The sequence below is a fragment of the Cyclopterus lumpus genome, chromosome 5 (assembly GCF_009769545.1).
Source record: "Cyclopterus lumpus isolate fCycLum1 chromosome 5, fCycLum1.pri, whole genome shotgun sequence".
Lineage (NCBI taxonomy): Eukaryota > Metazoa > Chordata > Actinopteri > Perciformes > Cyclopteridae > Cyclopterus > Cyclopterus lumpus.
This window is the reverse complement of record NC_046970.1, coordinates 25016285-25029390: the sequence shown is the minus strand read 5'-3', so window position 1 is coordinate 25029390 and position 13106 is coordinate 25016285. Positions and strand designations below refer to the sequence as shown.

Below are 13106 nucleotides of genomic sequence, written 5' to 3'. Positions count from 1 at the left end.
TCACCTTTCATGTTATAAACAGGACAAAAATGTAAAAGACAATTTAAAGTGAAATAAAAGTTTTATCAGTTCCGAATCCACGCTGTTCTGTTTATTATCAACGCCGTCGGGTCGTGAATGTTCTTTATCTCTTTTATCTCTCTCACTCTGAAGAAGAGGGACGGATTCGACACCCAGAGGAACGACGACGACTTATTTACAGTTTAAATCTGAATCATCGATGTTTAAATATTCATTTATTTGTATTCTATACCACACCATGGTTTCTTTCATTCCATTTTAATGGCCGATTACTGTATTATGACATTTGTGTACTACAATAACATTTTTAAGTAAATACAAAATATATATTTTATTACCTCCGATACAATTACTTTTTCTTACTTACTTGTTTTGGTCATTTTGCATAACACACTATTTATACAATGACATTCTATAGAATACTATACTGACTATTTTAATGACTTACTGTAATGTGCCTTTTTTTTTTTTTATTGTCTATGAGTCTTATTTCTAAATCAGCTTTCCCAGTGATTTTGTTATTAAAGAAACTCAAGAGAATCTTTTAATGTGATAAAACTGCATAATTACCATTTGAGGCCACAGGGGTCGCTGTTTGTCAAAAGGTAAAGTCAAGCTCTGTGTGTGTGTGTGTGTGTGTGTGTGTGTGTGTGTGTGTGTGTCATCTGATCCGCATCTCATTTCCTCGGTGAGAAGCTGACGCTGCGCAGCTCATCAGCAAAAGGTAAATTAAGATATTTTTAAATGATCTCAGCGTTTCTTTTCGTGAAAGGAGTTCAGCCGTCAGAACAATGGCTCCTTTTGTTTTCTTTATTTTGTTCATGAGGGATCAGTTAGTGTGGTTATTGTTTCTGGTGGACTCTTAACACTAAAATGATCTTTCTTCTGACGACCAGAAACAAACTATTAGAATTTTTTGGGGATATTTTAATGCCAAAGGTTTCACTTGTGTCTGAATTCCTCTCCATTACACTTCATAATCATATTGGAATGGTGAGAAATAAGAAACTAAGTGTTCTTATTCATTATAAGCATACTTGTTCATGTGTTATATGGTTGAAGTGGATTAAACAGTTTGTCTTCGTTCAACATTCAATAACCATTCAAGACCAAGTGATAGTTTAGGTCTTTACTCGTGTTTAAATCTGTCTTAAAGCAACAGTGTAACATTTAACATTCTACAGTGTCTTAAAACATGCATTCTCTCTCCTGACCACCAGGGGGCGACTCCTCTGGTTGTATAGAAGTCTATGCTTCATGTGTTAAAGCTGCATTCTCTCCTGACCACCAGGGGGCGACTCCTCTGGTTGTATAGAAGTCTATGCTTCATGTGTTAAAGCTGCATTCTCTCTCCTGACCACCAGGGGGCGACTCCTCTGGTTGTATAGAAGTCTATGCTTCATGTGTTAAAGCTGCATCCTCTCTACTGACCACCAGGGGGCGACTCCTCTGGTTGTATAGAAGTCTATGCTTCATGTGTTAAAGCTGCATTCTCTCTCCTGACCACCAGGGGGCGACTCCTCTGGTTGTATAGAAGTCTATGCTTCATGTGTTAAAGCTGCATTCTCTCTCCTGACCACCAGGGGGCGACTCCTCTGGTTGTATAGAAGTCTATGCTTCATGTGTTAAAGCTGCATTCTCTCTCCTGACCACCAGGGGGCGACTCCTCTGGTTGTATAGAAGTCTATATAAATGACTCTACTTCTCTTGATTTATTCCCTCAGTAAACATTGTAAACATTAGTTTCAAGTCTTCTTCAATACAGCGTGATGTTCATTTAGTAAATTATGGTAATTTAGAGCCAAACAGACCATAAAGCAGGGGATGCTTTAGGGCGGGGCTACAAGGTGATTGACAGGTCTCACAATCGGAGCCGTATCTGGCATCCAAATATTGTAACAATCGTTCATTGGATGCCAAAACAAAGAGCATGGCGGCGATCGTAATCCAAGATGTGGACTGCGACAGTCGAACTCGAGGCTTCAAAGCATCAGTCCACAAACCAACGGGTGACGTCACGAACTCCTTACGTACAGTTTCAGGTGCTTCTTGCCGGAGGAACAACATCCACCAATCAAAAAGATGCAAGTCGATGTGAAACTGTTCCCTGAGTGTTGCTAGATGAAGTTCATCTGCCTTCTCCCGGCAGGCGATGCTGACGACCCAGAGCCAGAACTGTTACCGAGAGCAGATCCAGAAGGAGATGTTGACCCGCTTGGCCTGGAAGAGCCGCTACGCCCACCGCTACCCGTCCTGCCGCGACCCCCCAGGCGACGCCGGCCCTGAGCCGACGGTCCTGCCCCGTCTGCCCGCTCCCCCCACCAGGGCGGTCCTGCCTCCCGTCAGCAGGACGACCCAGAAGCAGAGCGCCTTTCCTCCTCCTGCTCCTCCTCCTGCTCCTGCTCCTCCTCCAGGTCCTCCTCCTGCTCCTTCTCCAGGTCCTCCTCCTGCTCCTGGGCTCTCTTTGGAAGGAGATGGCCGTCTCCGTGTGACCCCTCTGATGAGGCCAGTTTCTCCTCAGACCAGACGAGCTCTCTATCAGGACTCCTCGCACCACGTACGAACCCCCGTGATGCTATACCTTTGGTTTTGGCTTAAAATGACCCCATCTATTGTTCTCAGGCTCCCCGGCTGTCTGTACTTCTTTTGTTTTAATTACCTGCACCGAACTACAAACCACAATCCACCACTCACCCAAAACCACCAAAGAAGACACCATTTAAATTTTTATTATCATTAAAAACATGCAAAACCACATCACAAGCCGAGGACTTCGAATGATCCGAGGCCTTTCAAAGCACTTCCTGTCCGATCCAGGTGCCCCTCGTGTATCAAGGCCGTGCACCCGAGAGCTTCTAGAGAGAAGGGATGAAGGGAACTTTTTCAGCCGTAACTTATGCATGAAGCAAAGTGTCTTCAATTGTTACGGCTCGTGCTGAAAATAATAGGACTTAAAATGTACCCGACGGGTAAATGAAGCTGATCGTGAAAAGGCTTCTATGAAGACCTTCATTTGGTTGGTCGGTGTTCACGTGTTTCTTTTCCCCCCCCCCGAAAGTTTAACTGTGATTCATCGGTTCCAATCGTTCTCTGCAGGGCAAAGGGCGCCGCCTGTACCTGCAGAGGCGAGGCCACGTGAGGCCCGAGGAGAAGTTTGACTTCCCCCTGCTCTCGTCCTGGGAGTACGGCTGGAGGCTGGGTGAGTTGGAGGCTCGGCTTCGATCTGCTCGACCCCAAAGCGGTCAGGAACGGGTTGAAGAGTAACCGCTTCACAACCCGGACCCCATGCTCTATGTTTCTGGGTGTCGAGTGACTAACGGGGACGCCAATGTTTGGAGTTGGGCCGGTGTTGCGCAAGAACGCCGCTAAGCGGGCTATTTTTTTGAGGGTGTAGAAATTTTACAAATCGGTTGTTTTTTGTCGATGACTGTCAGATTGTTGTTATTGTTATGTCTGACAACATTACGGAAACACGTCAACGCATACACATCAAGTACAGGTGACAGTGACCTCATTTTGTATTTGGGCATAAACCAAAAATATTGGACAAATACAAATGGACATGTAGGCTTAAATGTCTTCTTTGTATTAATTTGTGTTTTAAATTGATAAAAACGCATATCTGTGTTTTTATGGCGAGCGCGCACCATATTTAACGGCGTGCACCTGGATCCTCAGGTGACTACTCTCTGGACTACAGGACGCCGTCCCGCGCCAAGTCGTCGGTGGTGAAGAACACCTTCTACGCCCGGAACGGCGTGTTCAGCAGCCCGTCGGCCACCGACGCGCTGGGCTGAAGTTCGACCTCCGGCCACCAGGGGTCGCTCTTTAGAGAGTGTGGCTCGAAGCAGACAGGATTTATACGTGATGAACACCATTTTGTTTGAAGACGCCTCCCTGATTTTAATCCCTAATGTGCCGCCAGTTAAAGTCGGAGTTATAAACTATTTTGGGATCATGACAAATGGCACAATATAACATCTTGGTAATTGATGAATATTTAACAGAAATATAATTAAAACTCAGTTTGTTGTGTATTTTGTAAAACCTTCTACATTGTTTTGTGTTTGGGTGATTTAATTAAAACGCTAGTCAAAAGAGCAATGATTGGTTGGATAAAACATATTTTAAATATATTATTGTCATATTGACGACGGGGTTGAGAGGGTCTTTGTGTGAATGATGATCCTCTACTTCCTGTAACGCTGTCTGTTTACCGTCCACTCGGCTGTGAGGTTAAGTGTCCACCAACCCGATCCTGTGTGATGGATAATTAATGAACACCTGGCCAGGTATCAGTCACAAAGACGTACACTTGACACCTCAGTGGTTTAAACAGCGAGGAGGAAATGTCACGCACCGCAGCATTAAATATTTCTAATCCGGCAGTAACTACTACTAGTACTATTATGCTTCAGCCAAGCAGTGCTGTTTCATTCCTGTTGTAAGGATGGATTAATAAAGTATGCACTTATTTAATGTTTAGAAAAGATAATAATTGTCTTTCTTTCTTTTGGTCGACTCCTCTGGTTGTATAGAAGTCTATGCTTCATGTGTTAAAGCTGCATTCTCTCTCCTGACCACCAGGGGGCGACTCCTCTGGTTGTATAGAAGTCTATGCTTCATGTGTTAAAGCTGCATTCTCTCTCCTGACCACCAGGGGTCTTCTCTCTTGATATATATACTGTAATTGGTTAATATTTGGATGACAGATTGTACCTTAATAAAAATGCTCTATATAAATTGAATAAAGCTTATGAATTTTTCACTTCAACCGATTTATTGTGCAGAAGAAAAAAAAACACCACTGGCTATCGCAAAAAGTTACTAAAACAATATTTTTGGGAGAATCAGCAAAGTAAAAAACACTTTTAGTAGTTCATGCAAAAACAGCCAATCTTTATTAATGATCCTGATGTGTGCACATTTAAAGAACATGACCGGACAGGTCAGAGGTCGGGTGGACCTCTCGGCTCTCTAGCCGGTCGGGGAGATCAGGAATCCGGTGAAGGTGTGGCTGGTGCTGCTCTGGCTCGTCACGATGTTGTTGAACCGGGTCGCCTGCAGCGAGACCGTATCCCCGGCCCGCAGCTCCAGGACCGCCGAGCCGGAGGTCACCAGGAAGCCCTCGGACGAGTCGCACAGCGTCAGGTCGCTGTCGCTGCCCTTCACCAGCTTCAGACACACCTGCGTGATTTTAAAACCAAGCGAAGAGAATCAAAATCACTGGCGAGAAGGAGACGGACGAACTGCAGCGACGTCCGCGGATCGGTTCTGTGGGGACGAAGTGTCCGGACTCACTCGGCTCTTTGCTGAAATGTGGTAGCTGAAGAAGTAGATCCCTCCGATGGCGCAGGTGAACGTCCCGTTTGCCAGCGAGTCTCCTTTAAACTCTTCACCCAGGTCCAAAATCTCACTGAGGGAAGTTTTCACACAAATATATATATATATATTTTTTTTTTTATATATATATATGTATTTTTTTTTATACATTGTATATATATATTACATTATATATATATATATATATTTATATATATATATATTTTCTATTTATTTTTTACATTATATATTTTGTTATTTTTACATTATATATAGATTTTCTTTTACAATATATAGATTTTGTGTACATTATATAGTATAAATATATATATATATATATATATATATATATATATATACTATATAATGTAATAAAAAGTTGAAATAATGAACTCGACAATAAACTTCTGAAATAAACCAACACGTGGCAGCCAATCAGAAAGAGGAACCAAACAATCAAACGACCGTAAATAACAATACACGCAACTGTTGATTGCGGCTTTAACGGCGACTATGCGCCGCAACCCAAAACCCTCGCGGCTCGCCTCGCCATCTTGTGTCAACAGGAAGTGCATCACGTCGGACACCTCTCACGCTCTGACCTGTCGAAGTCGATGGCGGTGTCGACCGCCGGCGTCTGCGGTACCAACCGCTTGTAGGAGAAGAAGGATTTCTGCTGGTTGGACGGGTTGAAGGGTCTTCCCTTCTGCCCCGGAGGGCCCGGAGTACCGGGAGGTCCTGGGAGACCCGCGTCCCCCTTCAGTCCAGGCCGTCCCGGGGGTCCCTGCGGACCCAGCGAGCCCTTCTGACCTTTGACCGGCAGACCTGCCTCACCTGCTCGTACAGAGACACATAGATGATGGGTAAAAGAGTTGGCATATATCTGTATATTATATACATTTTTTTTTTACAAATGTAGCAGTTCATCAGAAAATAATGAATATATATTTGCATGTATCATAATATATATATCATCATATAAATCATCAAATCATCTCTTAAAAATGTAAGAAGAGAAAACACACTTTTAGATTTTAAGTTAAAACTCTGATTCACATTAAAACAATGTAAAGTAAAAACCTGTAAACAGAACATTTAAATGTAACTAATTTTTTTTTTTTATCTCACCAGGGTCTCCCTTCTCTCCTTTGGGGCCGTTGTGGCCGTTGGGCCCATGGGTGCCAGGTATCCCATGGATCCCCGGGAATCCCCCGTAGCAGGACTGCGAGACCACCGGAGTCACGTGAACCAAGAGCAGAACCACTGCAGTACTGCAGCTCAGCCACCGGGGGGCCTGAGTCAACACACAGATACACACACACACACAAACCTGTTTTTTGTGTCCAAGGAGGACCACAAACTTTAAACTCGAACCCCTAAGATAAAATTAACTAAACACACAAGTCTCATACACTAACACTTATAGAAACAGTCGTGTATTATACACATTGTATATATATATATATATATATATATATATATATATATATATATAGATAGATAGATACATTGATTTGACATTTATGTAATACTCTTGTCAGCATTGTTTTCAGCTGTATTTCTGTTTTTGTATACAAGCTAATTATTGCAAATATTTGGTAAGTGTGCGCATAACTGCCAATAAACTTAATTCTGATTCTGAGCTGACTTAATGGTCTTGAATATTGCAGTTTTTAATTTTAAATTTTAATCATAATGATAATCAAAACAAAACATTCACATCAACGACACATAGAATCGTACATTCCTAAAGAGAAACGGAGAAATACTAATTGATCTAATAGGACTAATAATATTTTGAATATGTTTTGGAATATTATCCACAATTAATTTACATAAATATACTGTACACATGCAGTATAATACACAATGTTAAATTCAGGATATAAAAATAAGTTTCAGACAAGTTATTGGTTTAAGAAAATACATTTGTGCATTTTAAATTCAAGACATTTTAAAGCTGACGGAGAACTCGACTCTAAACTTTACGATGTTATTGGTTAAACATAGTAATATAAGAGATATCATCTCTTATTTCATTATGTTTATGGTCAAACATAATGAGAAATAAGAGATCTCTCGGTCTGTATTCACATATTCTTTGTTTTGGAGAACACAAACGTCTCACCATTTGCAGGAGAAGCAGCCACTCGTCTTGAGGTGGAGTGATACGAAGAGCGGCTCGGTGTGGAAACACACACACACACACACACACACACACGCACACACACACACACACACACACGCACACACACACACACACCAGGAAGTGAAACAGTTCAAGATGATAATGACTTTTAGGCTACGGATTTACTGACTTGATCCTCAAAGTATAAATACTCACGTGTTGTACTTTCAGGGTACAAATTATTTATTTTTTTAGACCAATATTTAACTTTTCACTGCAATACATTTATCTGACAGCCGGAGTTTATAGTTATCGTATTGTTCTGATGATTGTAGCTTACTTATTACGTTGAAAATGTCCCATATGTTATCATATGAAAGGCCGGCGTACATTCTCTTTGGTTTAACTCTGACTGAATGCATTTATTTGGTCTCATTTATAAAGTATTCAACATATGTATACATTTTTTAATAGCACATGCACAATACAGAGTTGAGATGTATCAAACTTATATATATCCTCTTAATGACTGGTGTACTTATTCGAGATAACGGCAGTAAGAAATGGTCATGAACTTTAATTTACGCACAAATTCGCTATTCTCACTATTTATAGACTTATTGTGAGTCGGGTCGCGACGGTTGTTTAATTTTTTTTTAAAGTGGGTCAACACTGTAATAAAATATGCATTAACTTAAATAAACAGTGCGATAAATGAGACTGTGAACAATTGCAACATTAAAGTATAATCACACCTTGATCCATTATTGCCAAAGACATGAACAGGATGAATTATGATTAAATTAGAACTTAGTAACTAAGTAAAAAGTAACTAAGTAAATATTTACTTAGTAACCTAAGTATTTACTTAGTAACTAAGTAAATGCTACTTTGTAACTAAGTAAATATTTACTTAGTAACCTAAGTATTTACTTAGTAACTAAGTAAATATTTACTTAGTAACCTAAGTATTTACTTAGTAACTAAGTAAATGCTACTTAGTTACTAAGTAAATTAGGTTACTAAGTAAATATTTACTTAGTAGCTAAGTAACATTTACTTAGTTACTTACTCTGCTACATTGTTTCAGCTCCTTTGAAGATTGATACAAAATATAAAAGCTGGTCTACATCTATAAAGTATTTCAAATGAACCACAACGTAACCAGCTGAAACACTAGAGGGACACATTAATAATTATATCAAATTACATCATTTGCTTTTCTGAAATGGGACTCAAAGTGTATTTACTTGTCAAATTAAATTACAGTGAAGTACTCGAGTGAAGGTACTTAATTACGTTTCCTCGGTATACTTCTATCGGTTTGATGCCCTTTCCTGTAAATCTGTGATTATTGTTTTGCATTAATCTGACTAAACAAATAGCTCATCAGAGGAAGTGAAACGATGAAACAGGAAGTCAGAACTGATGATTCAATGTTTTAATATAAAAAATAGAAATCTGTCCTCCAAATCAACTTCCTCTTTGTGATTGAAACATGAAAGTGAGAATCTGATCCACAAAATGTTGAATTTCATCAACATTATCGAGAAAGCTGATGTTTTTTTAATAATTCCATCCTGTTAAATTTGCCAGTTGTTCGTTTTCTGTCATCTCAGATCCTCTTTCCATTTCATCCAGTTTTTTAAAAATATTTTTGATGCAAGTTTTAATTAAACGTAAAGCTTTTTCTTGACTTTCTTGATTTGCAGATATCTATCCATGAATACTTGTGCTTTGGGTTCATCTGTTGTACTGAATCAACTATTTCTAGGTGAAATCATAACAATCGGACTACATTTTTCATACTATTTCTGATTAATATTTCTTTCTGCAACCGTCTCATTCAAGCTGCACAATATTTTCACTTTTGATTCTCCGGAAACGAGACACGTAATCCAGCGTAATTAATCATATTTTTATTATCACAAAAATGCATGTGAAAGAACTCAAACAGCGGTGATGATGAAGAGGAGATGAAGATGAAAATATGGCATGAAAAGGAGAAGAATACATCACAAATACAAAAATATTGTTTTATTTATTCATGTGTTTATTGGGTTCAAATGATCTGTTTACTGGTAGATAGAAAAGATACAATTATTGCATTATATATATTTTTAAGGCTGGTAAATTAACCTAATCATCCTATAATACAAATGCACACATTAATGTAAACTCTGCATATTAATAAACTGTAAAACCTGTAATGTTTTAAGGGTCACATAAGAGTTTATATCCATATTTCTTTTACCTGCATAGATAAAGGACAATAAAAGGTGAAATATGAATGTATTTTAAATAAAAGATGACATACTCGGTGTGACGCAAAGAGAAGACTTTATTGTGCTCGTAGTTTCAGACGGTGAAACTGATTATTAAAAAATGAATTGAGTCAGTGAGGCTGCAGCAGGAAGCCGGAGAAGATGCTGTAACTTTGCAATTTCCCTCTCATCCCTCGGTAGTCTTTGGTCTCCAGCCAGACCTCCTGATCCCTGGACAGGTAGACCGCCAGGCTGCCAGAGGTCACCTGGAATCAGTTGAAACACGGGAACCTTATTGTATCTTCGTGGTTATGGGGGAACATCTTTAAATACCGATGATGTAATGAGTGCTTTTCAGGCGTACCTGTCTCCGCATGCGGCGGTGATCGCAGAACGACGCCAGCAGCTTGTTGTCCAGTTTCATCAGCACGCACAGCCGGTCATCTAGAGAGGCGTGGTACACAAAGTAGTACGTACCCGAGACCCGACACCTACCACACACACACACACACACACACACTTAATCAATTCACCACATTTGATCTATTGATTTGTGTCACACATTTTTAATTATTTAGTCCGCACGCACATCTTTTGCTACGTTCACCCCGTAAACAGGTGTGTTATCCTCACCTGAAGCGCCCGGTCCGGGTGTTGTAGTCGTCGCGGATGTTGGTGATGACGTTGGTGAACCGAATGACGCTCACTTTGTCCGGGTAATCGTTGCTTCCTCTGGCCACGCTGAAGGCCGCCTGCTGCTGGACTCCAACTTTCCTGCAGCCACAGAAACAAACAAGACCGACTGATGCTGAGAGCTGGATTAACCTGCTGAGGGGGTCCCCATTGAGCCCCTGTTGCCCCCCAGGAGACAAGCTCCAGTTCTGACCAGGGAAACCAATGCGGAAGTGTCTTACACACCTGCATTCTCTCTACTAACCACCAGGGTGCGACTCCTCTGGTTGTATAGAAGTCTATGCTTCATGTGTTAAAGCTGCATTCTCTCTCCTGACCACCAGGGGGCGACTCCTCTGGTTGTATAGAAGTCTATGCTTCATGTGTTAAAGCTGCATTCTCTCTACTAACCACCAGGGTGCGACTCCTCTGGTTGTATAGAAGTCTATGCTTCATGTGTTAAAGCTGCATTCTCTCTCCTGACCACCAGGGGGCGACTCCTCTGGTCGTATAGAAGTCTATGCTTCACGTGTTAAAGCTGCATTCTCTCTCTTGACCACCAGGGGGTGACTCCTCTGGTTGTATAGAAGTCTATGCTTCATGTGTTAAAGCTGCATTCTCTCTCTTGACCACCAGGGGGCGACTCCTCTGGTTGTATAGAAGTCTATGCTTCATGTGTTAAAGCTGCGTTCTCTCTCCTGACCACCAGGGGGTGACTCCTCTGGTTGTATAGAAGTCTATGCTTCATGTGTTAAAGCTGCATTCTCTCTCCTGACCACCAGGGGGCGACTCCTCTGGTTGTATAGAAGTCTATATAAATGACTCTACTTCTCTTGATGTATTCCCTCAGTAAACATTGTAAACATTAGTTTTTGGTCTCAATCTCTAGTTTCAAGTCTTCTTCAATACAGCGTGATGTTCATTTAGTACATTATGGTCATTTAGAGTCAAACAGACCATAAAGCAGGGGATGCTTTAGGGCGGGGCTACAAGGTGATTGACAGGTCATCGCCAGAACGTCAAACTTTAGCCTTCAAAACGACAGTTCACAAACGGGTGACATCACGACGACTACGCCCACTTCTTATATACAGTCTATACAACCATAATAATTAAATGTTCAAAGTTATCTACGCAGAGATGAAGGCAACGGAAACGCAACGATTCTTATTTTCAGGTGTTGATAAACCAATAAGAACGTAGTCATGAATCTGAGGTTCTATTTCTGCTAATAGATCCCCACCAAAATGCTTCAAACACGAGCTCTGATTACATACCCTGGTTCTCCCAGTTCCCCTTGAGGACCACCGGTCCCTGGGAGACCCGGATCTCCCGGTTCTCCGCTCTTCCCTCGTTTGCCAGGAAACGCCATCGGCCCCGGTTCCCCCTTGTCCCCCTTCTGAGGGCCGAGGCCGCCGGGCCACACTGCTCCTGTTCACAGCCACAACAAAAGCACTGAAGACTCCACTTCCTGTCCTGGATTCCCTCGTATATCATATATAGATAGATATATATATATATAAACGTCAGGTGGAGGTGTGTGTTACCTGGCTCTCCTTTCTCTCCTTTCCCTCCGTCGCGACCGTCTCTGCCGGGCAGCCCGGGAATGCCTGAAGAAAACAAAAAAGATAAACAAAAGGAAAAAAGGAAACAAACAAAAAGGTACAAACACAGAAACGAGGCCTTCGCCACCCACCTGGCATCCCGTGCGTCCCTGTCGTCTGACAGGTCTCCATGGCGACCAGCAGGGGCGTGGCCAACGAGAGCAAGGCGCCGATCGCGAGAAAACGAGGACGGAGCATGACGAAGACCCCTTGAGGAGAGAGGAGAGGAAACGAGAGGGTGGGAGGTGATTAAAACAAGAGGAGAGCTGGGCAGGATCATTTAGGAAAGGAGAGAAGGAAAGGACTTGGGTGAAATGAGAAGAAAGGAGAGGTGACAAGGAGATGAAGAAAGAAGACGTCAGGAGAGGAGGAATAAGGAAAGAAGTGGAGGAGAAAACAGATTAGGAGACAGGGAAGGAAAGGAGAAGAGGAGATTAAAAGAAAGGAAAAGGATGAGATGAGAAGCTGACAGAAAACAGGGAGAGAGGAAGAAAAGGAAGGAGGGAAGGAAGGAAGGAAGGAAGGAAGAGAATCAAAATTGTTTTCCAGTTTTCGTCAAAGAAATTCTCAAAGAAAATAAACTTATTTACTGCTTGAAATTCACAAATACACACAAACAAATATGTAAAAACAATATAACGTTAAATAAAAGAAGAATCAGGAGATCGTCACAAATAAATGCTCAACTCACCTGAAGGTCTGAACCCCTCGTGAGTTAAAAGAAGAAGACGAGAAGAAGAGGAGGAGAAGAGGAGAAGGGGAGGAGACGAGGAGAAGGGGAGGAGACGAGGAGGAGAAGACGAGGAGAAGACGAGGAGAAGACGAGGAGAAGAGGAGGAGAAGAGGAGAAGGGGAGGAGACGAGGAGACGAGGAGGAGAAGAGGAGGAGAAGACGAGGAGAAGACGAGGAGAAGACGAGGAGAAGACGAGGAGACGAGGACTGAACCAAAAGATTCAGAGGCTTCGACTCCAGAAATCGTTCATCGGAGACGTTTTCATGTCGCTCTGCAAGATTTGGGAAGTTGTTGAGAGCTGGAGGGACAACCAAAAGAGAGAGAGGGGCGAGAGAGAGCGGAAGAGAGAGGGAGAGAGAGA

At 41.8% G+C, this 13106-nt stretch overlaps 3 protein-coding genes across 3 annotated transcripts; 1 reads left to right on the top strand and 2 right to left on the bottom strand.

The window, feature by feature from the left end:
• The first annotated feature begins 2173 nt into the window (after positions 1-2173).
• LOC117730440 (WAS/WASL-interacting protein family member 3) lies at positions 2174-4426 on the top strand. The gene is made up of 3 exons (XM_034532157.1): positions 2174-2578; positions 3118-3220; positions 3700-4426. Exons 1-3 carry the CDS (start codon positions 2174-2176, stop codon positions 3816-3818), a joined length of 627 nt encoding a protein of 208 aa, XP_034388048.1. The 3' UTR covers positions 3819-4426.
• A 464-nt stretch (positions 4427-4890) lies between these two features.
• LOC117730435 (complement C1q subcomponent subunit B-like) lies at positions 4891-7546 on the bottom strand. The gene is made up of 5 exons (XM_034532153.1): positions 7472-7546; positions 6472-6637; positions 5946-6177; positions 5323-5437; positions 4891-5208 (listed from the first exon to the last, which is right to left on the bottom strand). Exons 1-5 carry the CDS (start codon positions 7472-7474, stop codon positions 4999-5001), a joined length of 726 nt encoding a protein of 241 aa, XP_034388044.1. The 5' UTR covers positions 7475-7546; the 3' UTR covers positions 4891-4998.
• Positions 7547-9794: 2248 nt separating this feature from the next.
• LOC117730434 (complement C1q subcomponent subunit C-like) lies at positions 9795-12830 on the bottom strand. The gene is made up of 7 exons (XM_034532152.1): positions 12703-12830; positions 12104-12220; positions 11955-12017; positions 11685-11838; positions 10369-10509; positions 10100-10226; positions 9795-10001 (listed from the first exon to the last, which is right to left on the bottom strand). The coding sequence occupies exons 2-7, from the start codon at positions 12207-12209 to the stop codon at positions 9867-9869; spliced, it is 726 nt and encodes a 241-aa protein (XP_034388043.1). The 5' UTR covers positions 12210-12220; positions 12703-12830; the 3' UTR covers positions 9795-9866.
• Between the last annotated feature and the right edge of the window lie 276 nt (positions 12831-13106).

What these genes read in the sequence shown, in the direction of transcription:
- LOC117730440 (XM_034532157.1), top strand. Translation starts at nt 2,174, where the DNA reads ATGCTGACGACCCAGAGCCAGAACTGTTACCGAGAGCAGATCCAGAAG. An exon ending in ATCAGGACTCCTCGCACCAC is followed by an intron (nt 2,579 to 3,117) that starts GTACGAACCCCC and finishes CGTTCTCTGCAG; the next exon opens with GGCAAAGGGCGCCGCCTGTA. An exon ending in GGAGTACGGCTGGAGGCTGG is followed by an intron (nt 3,221 to 3,699) that starts GTGAGTTGGAGG and finishes CTGGATCCTCAG; the next exon opens with GTGACTACTCTCTGGACTAC.
- LOC117730435 (XM_034532153.1), bottom strand. An exon ending in AGGAGAGAAGGGAGACCCTG is followed by an intron (nt 6,178 to 6,471) that starts GTGAGATAAAAA and finishes CTGTACGAGCAG; the next exon opens with GTGAGGCAGGTCTGCCGGTC. An exon ending in ACCGCCATCGACTTCGACAG is followed by an intron (nt 5,438 to 5,945) that starts GTCAGAGCGTGA and finishes AACTTCCCTCAG; the next exon opens with TGAGATTTTGGACCTGGGTG.
- LOC117730434 (XM_034532152.1), bottom strand. Translation starts at nt 12,209, where the DNA reads ATGCTCCGTCCTCGTTTTCTCGCGATCGGCGCCTTGCTCTCGTTGGCC. An exon ending in GGGGAACTGGGAGAACCAGG is followed by an intron (nt 10,510 to 11,684) that starts GTATGTAATCAG and finishes CTGTGGCTGCAG; the next exon opens with GAAAGTTGGAGTCCAGCAGC. An exon ending in ACCCGGACCGGGCGCTTCAG is followed by an intron (nt 10,227 to 10,368) that starts GTGAGGATAACA and finishes TGTGTGTGGTAG; the next exon opens with GTGTCGGGTCTCGGGTACGT.